Source organism: Lycorma delicatula, chromosome 1 (genome assembly GCF_047948215.1).
Source record: "Lycorma delicatula isolate Av1 chromosome 1, ASM4794821v1, whole genome shotgun sequence".
Lineage (NCBI taxonomy): Eukaryota > Metazoa > Arthropoda > Insecta > Hemiptera > Fulgoridae > Lycorma > Lycorma delicatula.
In genome coordinates, this window is record NC_134455.1 from 62,732,543 (window position 1) to 62,758,107 (window position 25,565).

Here is a 25,565-nt window from a genome sequence, read left to right on the forward strand (position 1 = left end):
GACCCCATACACACACTATCTTTGATGTTTTATTGAATCATTCAAGTATTTGAGCATTGCAAACGGTCTTTGTTATTTATTTAAAGATCATATTTTTTTTTAAGAGTGGGATATACGTATATTTTTATGTAAAACTGTAAATAATCTGTTAATGCTTCCTGATAATGATATTTAATGAAACTACTTGCTTACTTATAACAATATTTGATACATCTCTGGAATAAAATTTGAAAAAGTTATTTATATGAATGTATGCATACATAACAAAAGTTAGGTTGGATAAACTGTAACACAATTATTCAGGAAAAGCCATCTGTTTATCTTTTCCTAGCCATGAGCTATATGTTGTGCTACCTGTGGTCTTACATGATTTCAACTCAACTAGTATATTGAAGTATATATTTGTTGTTGTTGTTGAGTGGGTTTTTATTTTAGCTTTAGCATCAGTCTTGTGTAAGTTCATAAAACTTTCTGAATCAGTGGATTTCAAAAGATGACAATAAGTTCATAAAAATTAGTTTGCAGATTTTTCTTATGATTAGCCTGCACTTTTTTCTTCTTTGTTAGGTAGTTTACTATGTGGTAATTAAGAATCATAATTATTTAAACTTTTTAAGCATTCTGTTTTCCTAGTAAAACTGATTTCTGAATTGGCTGGTCATAGGTTCAGTTCCCAACAAGGGTCTGATGGTTTTTTCACTTATTTTATTTATTTCATTGAAATGTTTGTATAAAGGAATGTTGAAAGTTGTCACCCTATAAAATAAAATAATAATAATTAAAAACAATTGTTGAATGATGCAGAATTTTTTAATTTTATTTACTGTCAGTAGTCTGCTTGTATAGTGCTTGCTATAATCTGTTAAATTTACAAGCACAGCTCTTTTTTTTGGCCTTTAAACTTTAAATGAGTTATATCTGATATCTTCAATTAAGATTTGAGAAGACTGGATAAGACTAAATTATATTTATTATAACATGATGGATTCATAAAACTGTAAAAGTCTGATGGAGTAACATTCTGATTGAATAGTGTAACATTCTTTAGTATATATAACCAAATCCATGTTTAATTAATCGATTCCACTGGATTTCCAAAGTTAAACAACACTGAGTTTGATATCTCAGCACGCTGTTAGCATTTGTCATAAAAAAATAGTTTACTGTATGATAAAACTGAATGGAGTTAAATTCATTCATATGAAAGTAATGATTTTTGAATAAGCATTGTAGAATTCTGAGCACTGGATGAACTTTAATTTACGTTAATCCCATATTGTGTTTCTTTCTTTCTGCTTTTTCACAAAGAAAGAAAGAAAGGAAAAAAATATGTTTCTTACTTTGTGTAAAACTTTTATATATACATATATATATATTTTTTAGAGAAACATATTTTTATTGTGAAAATTGTTTATAAGTAGCTTTCTAAAGGTTTGGTCTGTTAAAACACTCTATGAGAGATGTTGATAAGAATGGTTGTATAAGCATTTATAGGAATGTGGTAATTTATACATTATATTGTACAGAATAATAATCATCTATAAGAATAAATTAAATTTACTAGAAATCAAAATTTAATGTCTTTCTTCATGATTAACCAATGTTTATCATATTTTCACGTGGTATTTGTGTGTGTGTGTTTTCCTAGTTTATTTTATAATTTAATTAATGTGATTATTATTAATATGAGATACATATAATTTATTTATTACCTTTATTTTTAACTTTCTTTAGAGGACCAAGTTATGTTAGAGAAAGAGCAACTGCACCAAAAAACATGAGTAGAAATTCTGATAAAGCAGCATTGGCATCATACATAAGATTATTTGAGCCTATGGTTATTCAAGCTTTAAAGGTAAATTTAGATTTATTATTTTATATAATTTTCAATTTTTTATAAATGCTTGGTTGAACTTTGAACCTGTGTAACTTGTAATTTTGTACATTTACTGTTGTAAATTTTACTTTTACCAGAACTGTAAGTCCAGTAAGTTTTAAGATATTTGATGTAAAACACAAAATTTGGAATTGTAAAACAAGTTTTTTTAGGTTTGTAGTAAAAACCCTTTATTATTATTTTTTTTTAACTTTGTTATATGATTAATAAATGCAGAAGATGTAGTACAAAACTTGTACATGATTTAATTCAGAGAAAATTAATTTAAATACAGCCAATAAGATCTAAAAAACTTTTAAAAATCGGTTTTTTATTGAAGCAAAACAGACGAAAAATAGACAGAAAATCATATTATTCTTTTTGTACCTAATAAACATTTTTCTTAATACAGCAAAACAAACAACAAAAACAAACAGTAAAATCATAAATGGTAACAGATTAACAAACCTCAGTTACAGTAATTGTTGAAAATTCCCTCCTTCAATATGTACACAGCACACTGCCTGAGATAAAATATTTCTGGTGGCTTTCCGTATCATCTCAGGATTGTTTCGTATAAATTCAATAATGTTTCATATTTTAATGAGTAACTCTTCCTTACTATTAACTTTTTGTCGGTATACTATCTTTTTCATATGGCCTCAAATGAAGTAATCTAGTGGCGTTAGGTTAGCTGATTGTGGTTGCCAATTGACTGGTCCACCACATTCAATCTAGTTTAAGAAATTAGCATTCATGTGATTTCTAGCTGTTAAAGAGAAATATGGCACTGCACCATCATGCTGGGACAACATTTGTAATCAGTTTAAAAGGTTCATCCTGCAAAAGAGCCGGCAAAAAGTATTTTTTTTTTTTTTTGTTATGAATGTATGCATACCCATAAGGTTTTTCATTGAAAACAAATGGTCCCAGAATTTTGTCATAAATAATGTTACACCAAACATTAATGTAAAATCTATGTTGGAAACTAGTGTCCACAATACCATGTGAATTGTCTTTGCTCCATAAATGACTATTTTTAGAATTAAAAACTGTTTCTCACAAAAGTGCCTTCATCAGTAAATAACATTGAATTTACCTTATCAGAATTATCTAGAAGCCAGTGACAGAAGTTTAACCACTGGGGGTAATCTGTTAGCCACAAATTTTGAATTTTCTGCAGGCGGATAGGACAAAGATTTTCTTTCTGTAGGATGCGCCACACTTTGTTTTTTGATAAACCAATGCAACATGAAATTCACCTTGTACTAGTGCCTGGGCTATGCTGAATCACATGTTGTTCTTCATTAACACTATGATTTACTTGGCATTTAACAGAAAAATGAAGACATAGGAAATAACCCTTTTGTTTGTAAATGCTGATACACTGAAGAAAAGGTTTTAGTGTTTGGAATCCACCTTCCAGAAAATCTCTCCTGATATTCACGTCGAACAGATTCAGAATCTCCATTACAAAATCCATAAGCAAAAATTATATTGACATATTCCTTCTTAGAAAATTGAAGCAGTATTTTTACACTGTGGTATGATAACATTACACTTCCTTTACGTGTATGATAATTTAGATAATAGATTCAGTCAAAGTACACAATTTTCATTGTAACCATCTGTTAGAATTGCCAGTCTCTACAATAAAATTTTGAAAAATATTTCTAAAGTAACATGCATTTCAATTTAGTATTTTACTTATTTTGTTTTACCTGTGTAAATCATTGAATATACACAATTAAAATATTGTATTATAAATTTTGTATTTCTTTTAAGATTATTATCAATAATTTGCATTTTTGTTTTTAAAAAGAATATTTACTTGGTACAGAAAGAATAATACAATTTTCTGTCTATTTTTCGCCTTATTTGCTTCAATAAAAAACTGATTTTTAAGTTTTTGTTTACTTTTTATTGGCTGAATTAAAAATTTTCTCAGAATTAAATTCTCTACAAGTTTTGTTACTAAATCTTCCGCATATATTAGTAATTTAACAAAACTATTATACTACAAACCTAAAAAAACTTGTTTTTTTGATACTGAATTTTGTGTTTTTTATCAGATATCTTAAAACATACTGGAGTTAGATTTGTTTTATCCTATTTCCCAGCTCAAATTACATAAGAAACCACCAACTTTATCCCTTAATTTGAGTCCCAAAAGTTACAGTAGGTAACTTTTTACTAAAAGAGATAGGTTTTTATTAGAAGAGCTGAAATCCAGGTGAAATCTTTCGCTAGCCATAATTAAAAAAAGAGCATTTATAGACCTATGTTTATATGAAATTTTTTCATTATTTTCACCAGTAGAACATGTTCTGAAAGTTTCTCTGTTTCTTCATTTTTCACTCAGTATAATGAATTCTTGTAGGGAGACTGAACTGTGGTTATATGAAATGTAAATCTTCTTGATGTCTAAAACTTGAGCAAAATAAAATCTTGCTTAAAGATGTGTTCATGTGATCATTTCACAAATTTATGGAATTATGATTCACTATTGAGGATAGTTCCTGTGTTGCTTCCTGGTCACTTCAAAAAATTTTATGTTGCTGATTTGTACTCACATCAAACAGGTCAATAAATTGGGCCAAAGGTGTTTAGTGTGTTATCTACAGATTAATACACTCCCATACATGATCCTAATTTGAAGTATACTTCGGTTGTATTGTAATTTATCTTGCCCTTTAGTATATTATTTCATATTAGTATTTCTTTTTGAATGAATTAGATAATCTTTTTCACAAACTTATTTTTCAGTTTAACAAGTTTTTAAAGTTATGGGCTTTGTACAGCTTACAGGATGTATGAAAGCAAAAGCCCACATTTATATATGTACTGTTTTATAAGTTCTCAGAATATATTCAATATATTATTGATTATTTATGTTAGTAGTGTTCATTTTAGAGTTTTATTAAAACTGTTGTGGAATATTTTTTCTTTATTGTCGGTTCTTGAAGTTATTTGTAATCAAGCTGCTGAACTTGATTGTTAATAGGTAAGCTTTTTTTTTTGGTCTTCAGTCATTTGACTGGTTTGATGCAGCTCTCCAAGATTCCCTATCTAGTGCTAGTCAGTATTACCCCCTACATCCTACATCCCTAACAATTTGTTTTACATATTCCAAACGTGGCCTGCCTACACAATTTTTTCCTTCTACCTGTCCTTCCAATATTAAAGCGACTATTCCAAGATGTCTTAGTATGTGGCCTATAAGTATGTCTCTTAATATTCCTGAAAGAGGGTAGCAGCTGTTTCAGTAGTTGTTAAGGGCGTGAGTCAGGACAACTTAAACGGCCATATCAAGATCACTTAGTCCTCTGAGTACTGCGCAGCTGCTTTATTTCCAAGAAAATATAGCTCTCTGCATTTTCATATAGCAATGATGGAGGCGCCTTCCTTGGTAAAATATTCTGGAGGTAAACTAGTCCCCCGTTCGGATCTCCGGGTGGGGACTACTAAGGAAGGGGTCACCAGAAAATTAAAAAATAGGTAAGCAAGTACCCATTATTTGGGAATTTCTAAATATTTTTATTACTTAAAAAATACTCCTAACTTAATGTCTAGGTATGTTGACTGTGGTAATAATTGGAACTTGTGTGTCCATTAAAAATTTGTGTCATCTTTTTAAAAAGTATGAATCTTTAATTTTGAAATTTTTACATATAACTTTAGTTTTGTGTATTATCAAATATGCAAAACATTTTTTCTCACTAAAGATAAAGTTTGATTCCTGAATCATATGGCTTATTTGTGGAAATTAATTCTAATTTTTTATGGATATTTGAAAGCTTCTATTTTTTGTAACGTAAAATTTATTTTGTTAATGTTACTTGGAACTTTATTTCTGTTAATTAAAAAAAAATTAGTTTATTTCATTTTTTAAATAGTTTTGAACTATGTAACCCCTGCAATTTCCAATGTAAAATGTATTATTCTTGCTTTTGTTTTAGTCTATCAGCAAATTTACAGACATCCAAACCTAGAATCACATTAGTAGCAGCAGCTTTAATGAAATTTTCACTTCAAGATACTTAGATATATTTTTTAAATGCTTTTATCCTTACATCATTAAGGGTTAAAGAAATTAAGTGCATTTTATCTTACTATTGCATGCAGAATACTGACAAATGACAGATTCTGCATTAATTTTTATAAGAGGAAATGAATGGTTATAGAACCTAACAACAGGCTGTTATACTGTTGAAATATACTACAGTTTTTTAAAGTTATGTACATAGGCAATTGCTCAGAAAAATATTTCTGATTGATTAGACTGTTGATATTTTGTTTTGTATTACCTTGATATAACAAATTATCATGATAATTATTATTATGATATTTATCATGATATTTGTTTTGTATTTATCATGATATATAGAAGAGGGTAATCAAGGTATACATTTAGTTGGAGAATTTTTTCATAAATTGTCTCCATGTAAAACTTTAAATGCACCTTACTACACCTCTTATCAGCTACATCTTCTTCCTACCTATGCAATAATTGCATAAGAGTAAGCCCACTTGGAATCACAGCAGATAGTTGTGTTAAAATTTATTATTTAATTTTAGAAAATAAGTATTTAAGATGTGTACTTTATGGTATTTACAATTTTGAAAAACTGTTCATCAAAAATTTTTTTAAAAATAAATTGTCTTCAATCATTAGTTGTTTAGATTATTCATATGTAATTAAAAAAAAGATAAAAAAAAGATTTCAGATGGGTTTATGCATAACACTCAACAAAACTAAATATTTACTTTTCTGTGGTTTTTCATTCAAAACAAATAATCTTTGTTCTCATAAAAAATTCTTCCAGATTTTTTTTATTAATTATTGAAATATCACTTACTTTTCATTACACTATTAAAAAATAGTAAATTGTTGTGTGCATGTTTTCAAATTGCATTTGAGTGATTGAAACAATTTTTGGATCAATTTATGAAATAATTTTTGGATCATTTTATGAAATATCTATTGATTTTAAAATGAATTAATCCTCAATTGCGTTAAATTTAACACTAACACTAACACTAGATGAAGAAAATAATATCACATCTTAAGTGGTACATCAGCTTGTATGTACCACTTGTAAAGAACCATGACCAAGTTTATTGCAGTCATGTTCCAGTTTTAATCTGCGTTATGTGAGTGTTCTGTTTAATGAAGACAGAGCCTTAGAGAGAAAAATGGTATGACATGATGCAGATTGGTGTTGTTAGCCAGATAAAAATAGTGATTAGAGTAATGATAATTTTAAATATCAGTGTGATAGTAGAGGAATTGATTTTACTAGGTTGTAAAAAAAAGTTAAAAAAAAAATTTTTTTAATACATATATATTTCAGAAATATACAGTTACAAGTGATGTCTCACTGCAAATGGCTGTTCTTGAGCTTCTTACACAACTTGTTCGTCTTAGAGTAAACTATTGCCTTCTTGACTCAGATCAGATTTTTATCAATTTCATTTTCAAACAATTTGAGTTTCTGGAGGAGGGACAAATTTTGTGAGTACTGTATGTTTTTTTTTCATTCTGATTATGGTTAATGTGATCTGTCGATTTAAATTTTCTCTGAATTGTTATTAAAGTTATATTTAAATTCATTCTCAGACAGTGGTACTGCACTTTTAAAGCATTTAACAGTTATGATATGCAAAATAGAGACAAAACATGCAATATTATGGCTGTTGTTGATAATATTAAAAAAAATTCAGGGTTTTTCCAGGATTTTTTGAATGTAAAGATGTTGGTATGGCATTTGTAAAACCAAATCTCTATCAAATAATTGTTAAAAACATGAATGATTGTTAAAGAAAAAACCTTTAATTTTTAATTTTGTTGAGTTATTCTTTATCTCTTTCATAATCTTTATCTATAATTAATTTTATTGTTTACCACTTTTGAGAACAGGGCATCTCATTATTGTATTGTATTTAATTCTTCAGCACCTTTCAATTTCATTTATTACATGGAGAGATGAATGGTTGACATTTTATTGAAATCTTAGTTGTGTTTTATGCATAAAAACTGAATTATTATCCAAAATTTTAGTTTGGATAATAATTCAGTTGCATATAGAAAAAAAGTAATACATGTTGACTGTGAACTTTTAAAACTTCATGCTGGGAAGGAGGAGCCTTTGCTGGAATTTTAAAGTATATTCAGGATCACCAGAAACTGATCTTCACAGTTCACTACTTAATAATTTTTTTTTCACAGTTTGTCAGAATCTTATGCAATACTAGAAGTATTTTAAACATGTCTTTTTAGGTATGAGGTAGCTTCACAGCTCTTGGAATATGTAAATTTTGCAGGTACTGTGTTCATAAAAAAAATTTTTTAATTATTTTTTTGAAGTAGATTTGTCAGCTGTTTAATTTTGTATCTAACCTTGTAACATTTAATATAACCTATGTTCTTCGATAATCTGTTTTATACATTTTAATCTTTGTCTTCTACTGTTTACCTTCCAGTTATCCCTTTATTACTATTTCCAGATTATTTAAATATGGATATCTTAATACATGACCACTAATGTGGGCAGTCTAATAAATTCTGCCACAAATTTTTCTCCTTTTCTATTTCTCTTAAGACATAGGACTATAAAATTATTGTCATAGTTTCAAGTTTTATCTGTTCATTTAATTTCAACATCTATCTTTTGTATCACATCTCAAAGTCCTTTTTATTTTCCTTTTTTCCCCTATTACCTCTGTTTTACTTCCATAAATGCTCCACTTCACATAAAATCTTACATGAATCGTAAATTCTTACATAGCAGGTTGGGGGAGTGTTGCTCCAGAGACATTACAAGATACTTATTAATCAGCAAGGATTATGTGCAACATTTTTGGAACAAATGTTTTGACAAACAATGCATATTTAGATAGTGTAGCGACTTCCTACTTATATTCCAAATATTGGCTATTTTTTTAACATATCTCCTCTGCCACTTTGAACAATCGTAATATTTTTGACATCTGACATGATCCTGTCAGCATATATTGTGAACATTATTGATACTAACATGATTCTCTAAATCTGTAGCTTAAACCATCTGTGGCCATCCCGTACCAGTTATGGCATGCAGGGTCACAGTGGTTGACACATGGAGGATATAGAATTAAAATATTTTTTGAAATGTCATCTTTTGACAAAAAATAAAAATGTCATAATTTGAAAACATAACTGAAAAAATAATTAATACTGTATGTCTACTCTACAATAATTACTTTGTTTACAATAGAATTCATGAGTATTCAGACTACATTTAATGTAAAAATTCTTTAGTTGCAACTGACTGTAAAGTTAACACTTTACAAGTTTTAACAGTAAAGTTAACACGTCATCTGCATTGAGTTGTTACTGGCTTTGAATTGTTATGTTTGCATATATATTTACAGTAGCACCAGGCATGTCTCATAGATGGTGCCAGTAATATGGGTGCCCAATAGCTTTGACAAATCGCCATTGTCTTGGGTAACTTGCGCAGTAATCTTATGACATTGATCTCAGATCAGATTTACTGAATTTTACTTTTATTTTCATGCATGTCGTTAAAATTTTTCTTTTATTATGTCTTTAAGTAAGCCATCTACTGAAAATATGAAGAAGATGTTTCTCTTTGTGAATTCACTAGTGCATGAGAGGAACTCTTTTTGTTTATTAATCAAATTACATTGAAATCAGCTTGTTTGATTTGTGGTTCTATTGTAGCAGTGCCCAAAAAATTTAACTTGAGCAAAATTTCAAGCAAAACCGTCGCAATTTTAATGAAACATATCCTTTCAATTCATCTTTGAGGATGGAATTCATTAATAAAAAAAAGAAGTCCTTAATTAGCCAACAAATTGTTTTTCAAAAAAAAAAAAAATTAATTAACATGAATGGTTAAAGCTTATGTAATTTCTTTACTTCTAATGTGATAAAACAAACCTTATACTGATAAGGAAGAAATTATGAAAACTAGTATTAGAATCTTTACTAATTATAAAAAACTGGTGGAATAAATTGCCCTTTTGTGAATTATGGTGATGTGTTGTATAGATGACCAGGCTGTGAATCTTAATATGAAAATTGTATCTACATTAGCCTCATGTAAATATATTTCTTTAGTTGTTGATGAGAGCACTGATAATACTGACACTGCTCAATTAAGTATTTTTGTGTGTTGTATCTATGAAAATTTTGGTGTTATTGAAGAACTTTTGACTTGCAGCAATTGCAAGAGAAATTTCATCTCTTGCAGCACAAGAGATGAAGAAATATAATCTTTAATGAAATATAATCAGTCATTGGGAACAATAATTTGCAATAGGATAAATTAGATAGCATATACTTGGATGAAGCGCCAGCTATGACTGATAAAAATAAAGGTTTCTTATCACTACTCGAAAATTACTTGAAAAGAGACATTTTTAAGTATCACTGCATTCTGCATAGGGAAGCACTTTGCGCTAAAGATATGACTTTATCTAATGTTCTTGATTTGGTAGTTCAGTGTATAAACAGGTGATTGATCACATGTGCCTTATTGCTGAGAATTTTGTTGCTTGTTTCCCGAAGAGGTGGAAGATGACAATGAGTTAATCCTATATTGTAGTGTATACTGGCTTTCAACAGGCAAAGCACTTGTCAGATTTTAGAATCTTTGCGAGAGTGTCTTACATTTTTTGGAAGAAATAGGTTTACTGCACAATGACTGCTTGCTTCTAAAAAATGAAGGTTGACTGTGGGATCTGGCGTTTCTTACAGATATTATGAAACATTTGATAAATTAAAATGTACGAGGGATACCTCTAAAGTAAAGACCGCTGTGAAATTTCTCTGCTTAATGTTGGCAAACTTGTGTTGTTCATAGCCATGCTATTAATGTACACACTGCATTATTGTCTGTAAATTGTTGCATTATAGTATCTTTGATTTTGTGTGTTATTATGTTATAAAATGAATAGGAAAATCGATGTTGCCACCAACTTTGAAATATGTGGAGTCATACAATTTTAAACCATAAAAATGTTAAGCCAGCTTGATGAAATTGCCTATGAAATTCATAGGCAGTTGGTTGCTGTGCACGGTAATAATGAAGTGAATGAAAGAAAAAATAGTGTGAAAGGTTTAGAAATAACAGTATTAATGTGCATGATGAAGAACATTCTGGGAGACGCTCAATAATCACGCATCAATAATAAACGCATCAATAATAAAATTAAAAAAAGATCGTTACTGAATGATTTCTGACTTGGCCCTTCTTTTTCCTGATATTTCAAGAGCTGTTATTGGACGCACTGTTCATGACCATTTAGGCTTCAGAAAGGTTTGTGCACGTTGGGTGCCGCACGTCTTAATGGAACATCACAAAAAAATCTGAATGGGATCTGCTTTGGAATTTTTGATGCGCTATACAGAAAAAGGTGACGAGTCCTTAATTCAATTATTACCGTTGATGAAACATGGATTTCGTATTGCACGCCAGAAAGAAAATGGCAGTCAAGTGAGAATGGCATCATCCTCAATCACCAACCAGATCAACAAAGGTCAAGTCAGGCATTTGGATGCAAACTGATAGTCACAGTCTTTTGGGATTGATTTGGCATACTGCTGATTGATTTCATACCTTGTGGAATGATTATAAATGCAGAAGCGTACTGTGAAACTCTATGCAAGTTACAGCGCACCATTCAAAATTGGTAATGTGGGCAGCTGAACGATGGCATCATTTTGCTGTACGATAATGCATATCCACATGTTGCGAGTCCGACACATGATTTATTGATGTTGGATGGGAAATTTACGATTACCCACTTTATAGTCCGGACTTAGCTCCTTCTGAGAATCGTATGCTTGAAAAAACAAATTGAGAGAATTTTTAAGTGGTAAGCAATTTGCAGGTCACTATGAACTTAAAAATGCTGTTAATCAATGGCTAAATGGACTGGCGGCAGAAGAATACCACGAGGGTATATAGAACCTGGTGTATCGCTACGATAAACGTCTTACTTCATGTAGCGATTATATAAAGAACTAGTATAAGCTATGTAGTTTAAGAGAAATAAAAAATATTTATAAAGTTTTCAGAATAAATTTTTTTACAATGAAACAGTCTACTTTAGAGATAATTTCTCGTAAAACTGCAAGATAAAGATTGCTTGTTTCCGATGTTATTTAGTTCTTCTATATCTTCTTTTATAGTTAAACATTTTCTCTCTTTAAATAATATTAATAGAAAAAAACAGATACATTTCAAATGAATGATAGAGTTAGCGATCAAAATTGACTACCTTCTTAATTATGATATTATGATAGGTATGAATATTTAATCTCTAAATTAAAAATCTCATTTGAAACAAGGTATAATGATCTCCAAAAAAACGATAAAAATGTTATTTTTACATTTTATTTATTTTTAACTTTTTACATACCCCTTTTCTATTGCTGTTGAAGATTTATGCCACTACCTTTCTGAAATTCAAACAGAAATAATTGATATTCAGCACCATAATGTTATTAAAAATTAATTTAAGGAAGTAACTTCAATCCCAGGTAGTGAAAATTATATTATATTAAGTTTTGGAAATTTCTCTCAACTACTGATTTCCCAAATTTTTACGAGTTTGCTCTGAAATTTTTTGTAGGTTTGGCTCCACATATGTTTGTCAACAATTGTTCACAATTATGAATATGATAAAAAATAAATTCTGATCAAACCTAACTGATTCTCATTTAAAAAATTTTGAATGTTGGCTTCTTTAAAAATCAACTCATACAGTTGAAATTGTAAAGACCTTACAAATTCAAAACCTCATTAGTAGAAATTAAAAACAATTTTGTAGAAAAATTAAGTTTTTGTAGGTTGTTATTATTTCTGAATAATTTTAATTATTTTTACTGTAATTTTTTGCATCTATAATAATGGTTCTTGTTTAATTTAATTTTTTACAATTTATAATTATATTTTGTGATACAGTAGCAATGTTAATATTCAACTGTCAATAATTCATTGTAAAATTAAATATTTTGACTCGTTATTGTTAAATCAAAAGGCTACAAATTTTTTTATTAATATTATATTAGCCTCATAAGTCTGTACAGTACCTGATTAAATAAAAAAATATCTAATCTGAAATATGTTACCTGTGTATCCTTAACCATCTGAAAAAAGTTACTTAAAATGGGAAAGTTTTTCATTTAATTTTTTTCATTTTTGTTGCTGCCTGATGTGATATTTAGGGTAATATTTAAAAAAATAAGTCTTAAGAAAATTATCATGTAAGACATAAAGAAGCCAAAAATTTAGTTAGATGTAAAGAAGTTTAAGATGTCATAAGCTTAAAGAGAAAAGGTAGTGAGGGAGTAAGGGTGGAAAGAACTTGGTCATGAAAGTGGCACCTTATTGAAAAACATTGGCCACAGATGGCTTAAAGAGAATAAAAATGTTATTTATGATGGAAATTTTTTAAGCAAAATTTTACATTTGATTACTGTTTATTGATAGACATTTTAACCACAGTGTTTTTTGTTGAACATTACACAAACACATCTATTGCTGTAGTCTGAGGAAACAAGAAAACCAATGCTAGTTATATTGTGTCATCGCAAGTGATAAAACAACAATTTCTAGTCCATAATTACTTCATCAAACAGAAGATATCAGTTGAGAGTAAATCCTTACTTGTTATTTATTTCATCTTGTTACACGTGCAAAATTGTGGGCACATGTAACAAACCATGACCTTTAATGTTATTGTGTGTAATTAGACATTGAGGCTGTGGGGAAAAACTCTTTCAATTGTGATTGTAATTTACTTTTGTTGCAACAGTCAAATCATGTCTCAATATAAAAAGTTTGTTATACCTTGATCTTCTTGACATACAAGAATCACTGTTTTCTGTTTATATTTAAAAATTGCATATTATTTTTAGCAAACAAAAATTACATAGTGTATACATTTCTTTAGGTATAGAAGAATGACTGAGTCAGTTTACAGAGTCATTATTGTTTTCTCCATGTCAGTTAAATTTGAACTTTATTTTATATTTATATCTTTTTTTTTAATAAAATAATGCTATTTATTTATACAGGAGAGCAAATGAACTGATTCCAAAATTGTTTAAATTTTTGGTTCATCTTTCACATGAGAAAAATCATTCCAAACCTGTAATCAGTTTTCCAAGGGTGATTCAGTTGTGTGCTGGATTGATGGCTAGTGGGCAGAATCCTCTTACACATTGTAAGTTATTATCTTATAAAAGTGAAATATTGCTTGTTTATGTATATTAAAAACTGATCATGTATTAATTAAAATATTTTATCTTTATTTCTAAAACCTGGAAACAGTAATGTAAATTCCTAGCATTGCTTTTTCAAAACTGTATCATTAGATGATTCATTGATAATGTGTTTCAGATATCTATTTAAGTACTTACTATAGAACTACTGTAAACTGAAATATGTGGCATAATTCTTCTCAGAGTAAGTTAGAATTTAGATAAGTAGAGGTTAGATAAAAAAGAATATAGTATAAATAGTTATAATTAAAGTATGCATATAAATAAATATTTAAAATTATGTTTGTGATTTATTTATTTTTCTAAAATCGATTCTTTTGGATATCATATTCCTCTGCACTATACAAATTATATTAATCTGAATATATATATATTTATTAAACAACCTATTACACAATATTGAGGTAAGACGTATCTTACCTTAATTTTTCATGAAAGTACTTTCACAGCATTCTGCATCCTCAGTCATTACTGAAATAATTCCGTTATTGCATTATAAAAACCTTAAAATAAAAATATTATACTAATCTAAACAAGTATAAAAATAATTTATTTTCCAAACTAATAGTAATACACTTTTTAAAAGACAAACAATACAATATCATTTACAATATAAAACTGAGTTACAAATTAGACATAGTTTATGAATTATGTAAATATTTCTGTTGATCTAAAACAGTTTGTACCCATAGCTTCTAATTGAACTACAACAGGCTCACAAGAGTAACTATAGTTGTCTAATTTAAAACTGTAATGCAAATAATTTATGATGAAATAATAATTTTTTGATTTAATAATAGTCTGGAAAATTAGGTACTTCTTGAGGCCAAGTGCCCTGTTTTGGGAATTACCATCAATTTATGATTAAAACATTGAAGATTATTAAAGATATATAAATGAGGACAGAAGTCGTCGAGTAGAAATTTTAACAGTTACTATAAATTATAGAAATATTATAGAGAGAAAGTCATTCAGTTTGTCATTAAGTCAAAAGGTGATTCCCTAGTACAACTTGTTAATTTTAGTCACAATTGAATTATAAAAGAACTCTTACTGAATGTTTTCATACTGAATGAGACAGCACTTAACAGATATTCTGAATGAATTTAAACCTAGACTATCTGTCATACAATCTGGTAAACAGTTATAAACCTTTGGTACCATATAAGTGAAAACACTTCCAGGGCCTAGGAAGTACAAAATTACTCTTGCTTTGCATATCTTGGTCAATTAGTCTATATTTGTGAGCCTTATCTCCACTCCTATGAAAGAAAAGTTTAAGTACTGTAAACAAATATAAATGCCTCAAAGGAAGCAAGTTTAAGATACAAAAAACAGGAACGAATATTTCTTTTTTAATGAGAGGTGGAGGAATCCGTTTTACATTACAGATACCACGCTACCACCATTACGCTACACCACACTGTGCCAACAGTCACCAAATCCTTACACACTGCACAGCCATTCATGCAGGGACACAGCACAGCACAACCATGCTCATATACTATCACATAGCGTACAAACATATACCATAAACTTACCAAGGCCTCCATCAGACCTGGAGACGGAGTGCCGTGACCTCATCACATCGGGTCCCTCCCAGGCTTCAGGATGAGTACGAGCCTTTGCCATCTCACCTCTCTGTAAACTCCTAAGATACATAGATACATGTGTTATAAAAAAAATACACATCAAGTAGTGTTTCAAGGTCACCCTGGACTGCCACCTTCACTACCAGATTTGGCAGGCAGTCTACTTATCTGCCAACATATTCATGGCTGTAGTGGCCAACTTGTTGGTTATAAACATTGGGGGTGTCGCTCTTACTCCCCAGTCTACATCTGCAAGTGCATCACCATGAGGGAAAAGACCTTCGATGATGCAATTGATTTCCTCTGCATCTTGCATATTGTGATATCTCTGGGTCAGAGAACACCTTTGACCAGGAGCCAGTAGGGCCTTAGATCAGCTGACAATGCCTGCCTGACGACTGTCACCACCCCCCCGGAGGATCTTGCCCTGTTGAATGTCGTTCTCCAATTCATGAATTCGGAGAACGGCCATCCTTGTTTTCATAGTGATAGACCCACCCTTTAAGGTGGACATCAGATTCTGCCTCAGAGCACCAGACGCTTACTTCTCTCTCCTCCTTAGCCTTAATTTCCACTCTGTCACCTACCTTCCTTATAGAAAGAATCTCAGAAGTTGGCGGCACCGCAACATCTTTCCTGATCAATTTCATCAGTTCTTAATTAGGTAGTTGCAGACTTTACTACGATCGTCTCTATCTTTTTTTCCTCTACTGGGTCATTGTACCTCCATGCTGAGGGGAGTCTTTCAGACGGAGCGATTATGTGAAATTGGCAGCCAGTCAACCTCTCCTCACACTCCAAAATCTTGCGCACCTATAGAGTGGCATACTTCCAATAGATTTCTGCCTGGAGTAGTCCAAGGTAACCTTCATAGTTCTTCTTGATTCTGTGAATACATCTACTAGGGCCTGTGCAAAGTCCCTCCATTGCCAGAATTATGTATGCAATATGAAACATGTTGGAGACCAGTCTTTGGTCTGCTTCTGTGTCTCCAAGTCTCGCCTCTTAACATGCTGACACCACATTTCTAGTCCTAATGTGAGACTTACTAAGGAGTCATGCCACTTGCAGGTGTCTGGCAGTCAGGGAATCCAATACCTTGCTTTCTGCCAGTGTATGTATTTTGATAACTGTAACTGTATTTAGAGACTCGTCTCTCTGATCCAGATTTTTCCTATTTTCATTGTTTACGTCATAGAATGTGATGTCACTATCAATCACTATTTGATCTTTTAGAATATTTAAAGCTTCTCCTATAGGTTATATATGCCTATTTAACTAGTCTCTGATAGAGAAAAACAGCAAATTAGAAAAATCATAATTACAAGTAAGTTCATTATCCAATACTTGTAAACCTTATAGGATGAACTTTATAGGTTTACTATCTATCCTCCAACTCCAGGTTTTTCATTGAGAAGTCTCTTTTAACATGTCTTCTGTTTAAGATGCCATCTTTTACAGATCTTCTGGTAAAGTAAACTATAATTGTAGCTGGTCTTTTCTGGGTTCTGTTAGTCAGCTTATGGCACACATCTGTGTCTCTTTCAGATATTGAGTAGTCAAGAGCTTTAGCAAAATTTTGAATTACTAAATCTAAATTCTCATTTCTGTGTTCAGGTATACCATGTATTTCTAAATTATTTGCACAAGAATACTGTTCAAGTTCATCATTTCTGTTCAGCATAATTAAATTATTCCTTTCTGTTTTTAGCTCAGCTGACATGGACAATCGTATTGTATTTTTTTCCTTTTGAACTTTGAGCTTTTTGATAGCGTCCCAATTTCCCTGTAGCATGTTTCGATCAAATATAAGTAAATTTCCCTCCATTTCCCAGTTTTATCTGTGGATTTCGCTCAGTAACTCCACAATATCTTTCATTATAATTGAACCAGCTTCAGCTGCCGATTGCAGCACAACACTCTTTTTGATGCTATCTGGTGCTTATCTTTTAGCAGTGTTATCTATTGTAATTTTTTTGTAAGATCGTCTCTCTCAAGATGTGTCTGATAGTCTATCAAATTGAAATTTTGTTTGTATTTATATATATATATAATATTTTTCTAATATATTTAATTTTTTGTCATCTTTATTAATTTCTAATATTTCTAAATTTGTGTTAATATCAGAAATAGAATGTTTATTGTTTATTAGATGAGCTGCCATATTAGATGGACCTAATTTATTATTTTTGTAATTTCTATCGCATTCAAGAAATCTAGTTTTAAAGGATCTATTTGTTTTTGCTGTATAAGTACCATCATAATCATATAAACTCCACACAGATTTTTTCTTCTGTTATTTGTTTTGTTTTTTTAAATATTTTATTATTTGGTTATTAGGTTTGTATGCTGATTTAAGTGTTTCTTTATTATAAGTTTTAGTAATGCTTTCAATAAACAATATAAAATAATTAAATATAACATCAAAACCACTAAATACACTCAAAAAAGGTAAGAACACTTATCTAACTAAGGTGCTTTCAAAGTTAAATTACTTCATCTTCAGCAGTTAAAATTACAAGGTTACATATAAAATAACAGCGGTTTAATATGCTATGTCATTAAAGTAAAATAAATTCTCTCATATACCATGGTATAATAGTTAGTGATAATATTTTCTAAAACTATTGGTTATGATAAAAGTTCTATCAATTTGAATAAAGAACCATCGTATTCAGTTTATTTATTTATGAATTTGTAATTACTAGTTGACAAGGCAAAGTGCATATTCAGAAAGTTTACGAACTACTACTGAGTACAGTCATGTTCCAGTGATACTAGTAAAGTAATTTCAACCTTTGCCATGAAATTAGATTGGTGTTTTAAAAGTTATTGTCACCATGTATGGACGCAGACGCATATCATTGTAGTGTTACATAACATTATATTGTTTATTAGGCTTTTAGCTGAGTCAACAGAGACTCAAAAAGGGCGTAACCTTGAAAAAATTCACTGCAGGAAATAAATTATTGGAATGGATTTGGAAAAATATATAGAATAGAAGTGTGCCCCAGCGGACATAGCGAAAAACTATTTAATTTGTTTATTAAAAAAGTAAGGGAAAACTTATTTTTTCACCAATAGCAGCTTTATTTTAATCGTATATAAAAATAAAAAGCACCAATAGATACCTGAAGAAAAAATCGCTGGAGGCACTTAACAATATTTATTCAAAAGAATGTAAGCAATGTTTCGAACAGTGGAAAAAAACCCTTGGGAGAATTGCATCTCATCTAATTACATTATTTTGAAAGGGATTAATGTTTTTAAGATGTATGTTATCTTAAATAAAAAAAATAAATAATAATTCTCTTCTTTTTTTCTGGTACCTTCTCATATATGATCACAATCATTACATTTAATTATACTCATACATATGCCACAAAATTCAAATTTATCATTACCGTTTTAATTATGAAAAATATATTTAATAGGTTTACCGGATTTATTAGAAATATACTTTTGTTTTTATGAAATGTATTAGTTATTTTATTATTATAATTATTTTAAATGTAACATTTTATTATATAATTATTTTGATATTTAAATGTAACATATTCTTTAATTTAAATTAGGTTTATCATTAAACCTAGTGTTTCTTATACAGATACTTTGCAGTTTTCCTGTCACGCTTCTTAAGAACTCCATTCATGTTGCATGTCTTTTTTTGTTAGAGAAAACAAAAAAAGTAACTGAATTACTTATTACTGTCATAAAGTAGAATAATGGCATAACACATGATATTTGGTACTTGATACATAATATTATATGTGTTCACAGTATCCCATATAAAACACATCCTATTTAGCATATGTTTATGTCAGTAGGCGTATTTAAATGAAAAAGGCATGAGTAAGTTTACTGTATACACTTTATTATTAAATTTTACAACTTTTTAAATTTTAGAGTAAATGCTATCTTCCTATACCTGCTTCTATCTGTTCACTGTTACTTTCTAACTTTTTCAAAGTTTGTATATTTAATAAAATTTCTCTGATATTGACCATCAGTAGTTCTGGTGTTCATGGCTTGTTTGTTACTTTAGGCAACTTCTTCTTTGCGATAACTGCAGAGAAAAAAATCTGGTTGTGAAAAATCTGGAGATCGTAGTGCCTATAATCCACGATCAATGACATGATCACTGAAGAATTTGTTAATGAAAGTAGTTGTTGAATTTGTGTGGTGTGAAGTTGCATTATCACATTGCATTAACAGAATTGATCCAAATCATCAGTTTTGACTTTTCACTTAGTCATCCAAATTGAACCACCCTTAGTTAAAGAAAAATAAAGTCCATAACATAAGTCTCACAGACAAATCTATAAAATCAGTGACAATATTCTAGCCATTTTTCCTTATTGGCTAGGGGTGATGGTTGGGATCAACAATTGATGAACTGTTTGAATTCAATGTATGTTCATTTGTTTTGTCGTCTGATGGAACAGTTGATTTTGGCAAATTAATTTCAGCTGATGTGCATCTAATTGATTTTTTGTGAGGGAATTAATCAGTTATTGATTCTAGCAACTGTGTCTGCATTCAATAATTTTTTATATTATGTGTTTTTGTCATTAATAGAACTTGTCTTTCTGAATTTGTCCCTAATTTCAGTGCTGATGTTTATTAAAACCTGTCTTTGTACTTGTGGTAAAAACATCCTTGCAGTCACTGATAATGTACTGAAGTACAAGTCAATAATAAAAACATGTTCCTCTTGTGAAAACACCACATACTCTTAAACAGTGCACTGAGCATACTGATTGTTTTGTTTTGGCTATCAGTAGTTGTAGTTACTGCACTGGCATGATAATCAGATGATGGGCGAATCCATTCCAGTAAAACATTAGGTAGTAAATAAATCAATTCAAATTCTGTAGAAGGCTGATTGATGGGTTGGGTCTTATGTGGAACATTCAGTATAACTTAATTATGAGAATTGCATTAGAATGTCTTCCAGGAAACAATCTTTGTTTATGCCTCCCCATTGTGATTTCTAGTCAAAGTAATTTTCTCTGAGATTAATAGTGTTATTTTAAGTGGTAGGGAACACTTACTGACTCACTTTTATTATTTAGTATTATATGGATAATTTGTTATTTTTTAAATGACTATTTCATTCTCAATAGACATTTATTTTGTCTAATGCCAGGTTACATGTCTAAATGGGCAGATTTATCTGATAAGAATTGAGTGTAGTAAATTGTTTATCCTTTACTAATTTATTTTCTTTGTTTATGCACACACGTATTTATGATTGTTGTTCTTTACTTTGTTCTTCAGGTATTCCAGCACTATTCCCAGTTGTTGAACATGTCTTCTTGGCTAATGTTACAAATCTGGCAGATGCCAAAGAATTGGAAACGCAAAGAGAATTTCTTATTAGTATGCTTTTGAGATTAGCTGAATATCCACAGGTAATTTTTACTTCTCTTATTAGTATTTACAAAAAAAAATATTTAGAAATCTGGTGACAGGGAAATTTTTATTGTGGATTTTCAGAATGGGAAAATTCAATAAATCCTTTAGAGAACAATTCTTCCCCTCAAGAGAAAAATCCCTTCACTCTTAATAAAAAATTTATGTCAGGAAAAGAGTGACAGATGTTTTTCTCCAGTAAATGTTCAGATGTATTATATTACATTTTTTAATGTATTGTACTGTTGAAGTAAATTGTAAGAATTAAAAATTTTCTGTTAGGAAGACTAACTACTAACTTAATGATAATGTTACTGTACAGTAAGTCATTTCTCTTCTCTTAACTTTTAAGGTTTTACATAATACAGATTATCTCTTTATATACACATTATTCGAGGTTAATATTTATATTGTAATATATAGAAATTATGGATTTTTTATTTGCTTTATTATGTGGTTTATTTTACTATTAGGTATTGCAGTTACTTGGAGTTATATTAAAAGAAGGCTGGAGGTGGGAAGAACGTTGGAGAAAGTGGTCACGCCTAACCGCTGATACAGTGCTTCCTACGCTTGCTCAAGACAAAGTTTTGCTTGATACCCCAGACAGTCTTTCATCCTTGTTATATCTCATCAATAGTTTGGCTCCAGGTACATTACGTCCTGTTGATCAGATACTCAAAGTCCTCTTCAATACTCAGCAACCACAGGTAACACTATGGACAAAAAAAAATTTTTAATGTTTCTCTAAGTGTGATACCATTTCTTGAATTGCTTTTTTGTGTACATTACAGATCTGTAAATACAGTTTTTCTATCACCCTTTCTTTTAAATAAATTATGCTTCAATAAAAAATTAAGGGAAAATATAGTAAAAATCTGGAACATTTATAATTTTACGTGACCATACCTCTGTTAGAATGATTTCGCTGATGATTTTTTTTAATAATTAGCCTCAGGCACATCCCGAATTAATGTCCAACAGTAATCAGCTAGCATGTTAGTATTCCATTTTCCTTTATAGTGGCTTTCCATCACTGAAATGTCTTGGGTGGAAACACTCACTGTGTTTGTCACTTACGTCTCCGAGGTTGTTCGGAAAAAATCCAGATGTGAGTGGGGAAAATGTATTTTCAAAGACATATTACATCCAATAGCTCTGTATGAAGTAAAAAGTTGATTAACAATGTTATGGTAAATGTTGGATTTTTGTTTGCCAAGAAAATTTTTGCAAACTTCTTTAAATGGAGCCCAAGCTGCACTTTCTACATTATTTAACATTGAGTTAAATACATCATCTTTGAGCAACTCTCATATTTGAGGACCAACAAATATTCCTTCTTTAATTTTTCCTTCACTTACATTCGGAAATTTCTGCCTGTTGTACAAAAATCCAGGACTATCCTACCTCATTGCTTTTACAAAAGTTTTCATTAGTCCTAGCTTGACGTGGTGAGGGGATAAAAATATTTTTTTTGGGTTCAACTAAGGGCTCATGAATAATATTTTTCCCATTTGGAGTTAAGTTGTCTTATTTCTTCCACTCTTTGCTAACATAATGTTTATCCCTATAAACATCTTTGCTGTCCCATTCACAAAGAAAACACATGTACTTAGTATAGCCTAACTACATGCCTAAAAAAATAGCTATAACTTTCAAATTGCCATATATGTTCCTGCTATGTTTTTTATAATTTGTTTTTTCAAGAATGTCTCCCATCACATCATATGTCTGTTCAAATTAATACCATAAGTGATTGGTATCGAAGGATATTTTTTACCATTGTATAGTAAAACCACTTTTAAACTGTACTTGGATGAATCTACGAAAAGGCGCCAGTTCTCAGGTTTCTGAACTTGTCCTAAGTGCAACATAGCTCATAAACCAAATTATTTTCATCAATAAAGTACTGAGGAAGTTCTTTTTGTTGGCTTCGAAAGCCTGAAATTTTTGTATTTTTTTAAAGTAAATTCTGACCTTGCAGTCTTGATCCTAACAGTATATCTTTATTTTTTGATAAATTTCAAACCCCATCCAAGTCATTCAATACACCTTGTGATATAAGATGTGGCTTATTGGAAGATAATTCAAAATCAAAATCATTGTTGTCTTCTTCAGTACTGCCTGATTTTCATTGCTGGTTTTGAAATACTCATTCACATGTGGCTCAGGAACTAGAATAATTTCACTGTGAGGTACAGGCCTGATTGCAGATTGCAATGAAGAATATTTTACAGTATGTTTAGATTTTTTAGAAATTCCAGACACACTTTTTAAACAAAAGTAACAGTCGGTTACATGATCCTTTGATTCACTTCAAACCATTGGTATACCAAATGGCAAAGCCTTCTGTGTACCTTTCAGCCATCCTCTATATACAGGACAATTAGTGCATACCATATGAGGAGCCTACGTCATATCTTTTTCACCAATTTTAACTGAAAGTACAAATGATATACTTTTTTAATTAAAAGTGTAATGTTTTTTCTATTTGATTTTACAGTAAACTCACCACATACAACAAAAGGCACCAACATCATTTACACAATTTTGAGGCATTATGACACTGCACTGTTAACAAACTTAAGACAGCAACAAGAATGAACAAAATTAACTCATTCCTAAATCCAGTGCTTAATACAAACAACACAGGTCTGTTTTCAGCTACATGTTTTGACTTTCGCAGACATGATTAATTTTGAACATGAAGGCTCACTCTTCAGTATTAGATATGTCATAATATGTGACTGTGATATATGATTTAATTCTTTGTGTAGTATTTTTTATTTATAGCTTACAAATTATGTTAAGAAAGTTAAACAATAAAAAATGAGCTAACAAAACACAATATAGGAGCTTAAAATTCTAACTATACGTTGAAAAATGGAAAAAAAATCATTTAATTAAAATTTAAAAATTCTTCAAAAATGGTGGCTGATAGAAAGATTCTGAGTTCATATTCATTTTCAGCATCAAAAAACAGATTAAAATCATGTATCGCATATAAGGAAACAAAAATTATGTTTATCAGTGTAATTTTCATTCTAGTTCACAATATTTTTAATGATTTCAATTAGATTATAAGATAATAGTGAATAGGTAGGACATCTCTAATATTTATACATTTACTTATATTGAATGCGTGGGCTGAAGGGTAATTGAGAAGTCTCTGAGATATTTGTTGCTGCTTTATTTAGTAGGAATACATTGGTAGTTGTATTTCCATATATTCATCAGGTCAGGGTTTGTTTTTAATTAGAATCAGCAACAAAGTTGTTACCAGGAGCCAGAGCTAAGAATGCAAGAAAATTAAAAATTAACTGGTTCAGCTAAGATTGTAATCTGTATATCATCCCAACACAATCCCAAGTTGTTAGTGTGGTTATAGAATATCTTATATGATCATCTGGTTAATCTTATATGGTCTTTTGGTTTCACCTTATCCTTATGATTCACACAAGGTGTTTGAGTAGATTTTCTGTTAATAAATGTTTCAGTATGATTGCTACTGATTTTACTGCTGATAACTAGACATTTTTTTTTATTTCTCACTTTTGTGGATGAGTTTTCTAATATGTAAATTTAGTTACACTGTTACTAAGTAATCTTTTGTATCCTTTAATATAAAATGTTATAAATGTTTCCTGTTTAAATGGACTAGACGTATGAAATCAATCATATATTCATGATCATATAAAACTAACATATATAAACATGATTAACATGAATAGACTTCAAATTAATAGAATGAAAATATGTATTGATTATGTATTATATTATTGAGTAAGTTTTTATATAATGAAGTACAAGGATGGTTTGATAAGTCAGTGACTTCTCAGAAGATAGCACTCCAATCGCTACTTTCTCTCCATTGTTTATAAGTCTTATCTAGGCTTGTATACAAAATTTTGAGTCGTTCTGATAATTAGTAGATATTTGACAGCACTTGAAAGTTGATGTGTCAAGAAAACTTAGAAAAAAATAGCAAAACACAAATTCCATGTACTCATATAACACTACTATTTGTGAAGAAAAACAATAAAGGAATCAGAACAAAAGCTTGAAAAGTATTATCGAGTGTGTACTCCTTTGCATGGAATGTTCGTGCAAAGGAATATTCATGGAAGGTTCAAAAGTGGTTTAAAGAATTTTGCTGTGGTCGTATGAGTAAAAGTGATGTTGAGCATTCAGGACTTCCAAAAGAGGTGACTTTTCAAGAAATGATCGATAAAATCCATGATATCGTACTGGAAGATTGCTGAACATAAGTACGTGAAATTAGTGAGATCATAAACATTTCAATTGTACGTGTATGGTGAATTTTACATCAGTGGTTGAATGTGCGGAAGATATCGGCACGGTGGGTGCCTTGATCCTGACACCT

The 25,565-nt window shown here is 30.1% G+C and overlaps 1 protein-coding gene across 3 annotated transcripts in view; it reads left to right on the top strand.

Moving 5' to 3' along the window:
• The window catches only part of htt (huntingtin), a 310,315-nt gene that overhangs the window by 133,484 nt on the left and 151,266 nt on the right, over positions 1 to 25,565 (top strand). For all 3 annotated transcript variants that reach the window (XM_075355687.1, XM_075355696.1, XM_075355705.1), the window contains 5 exons: positions 1,735 to 1,855; positions 7,231 to 7,391; positions 13,968 to 14,116; positions 21,047 to 21,180; positions 21,655 to 21,891. In XM_075355687.1, coding sequence (XP_075211802.1) covers positions 1,735 to 1,855; positions 7,231 to 7,391; positions 13,968 to 14,116; positions 21,047 to 21,180; positions 21,655 to 21,891 — 802 coding nt within the window. The remainder of the gene's footprint in view (positions 1 to 1,734; positions 1,856 to 7,230; positions 7,392 to 13,967; positions 14,117 to 21,046; positions 21,181 to 21,654; positions 21,892 to 25,565) is intronic.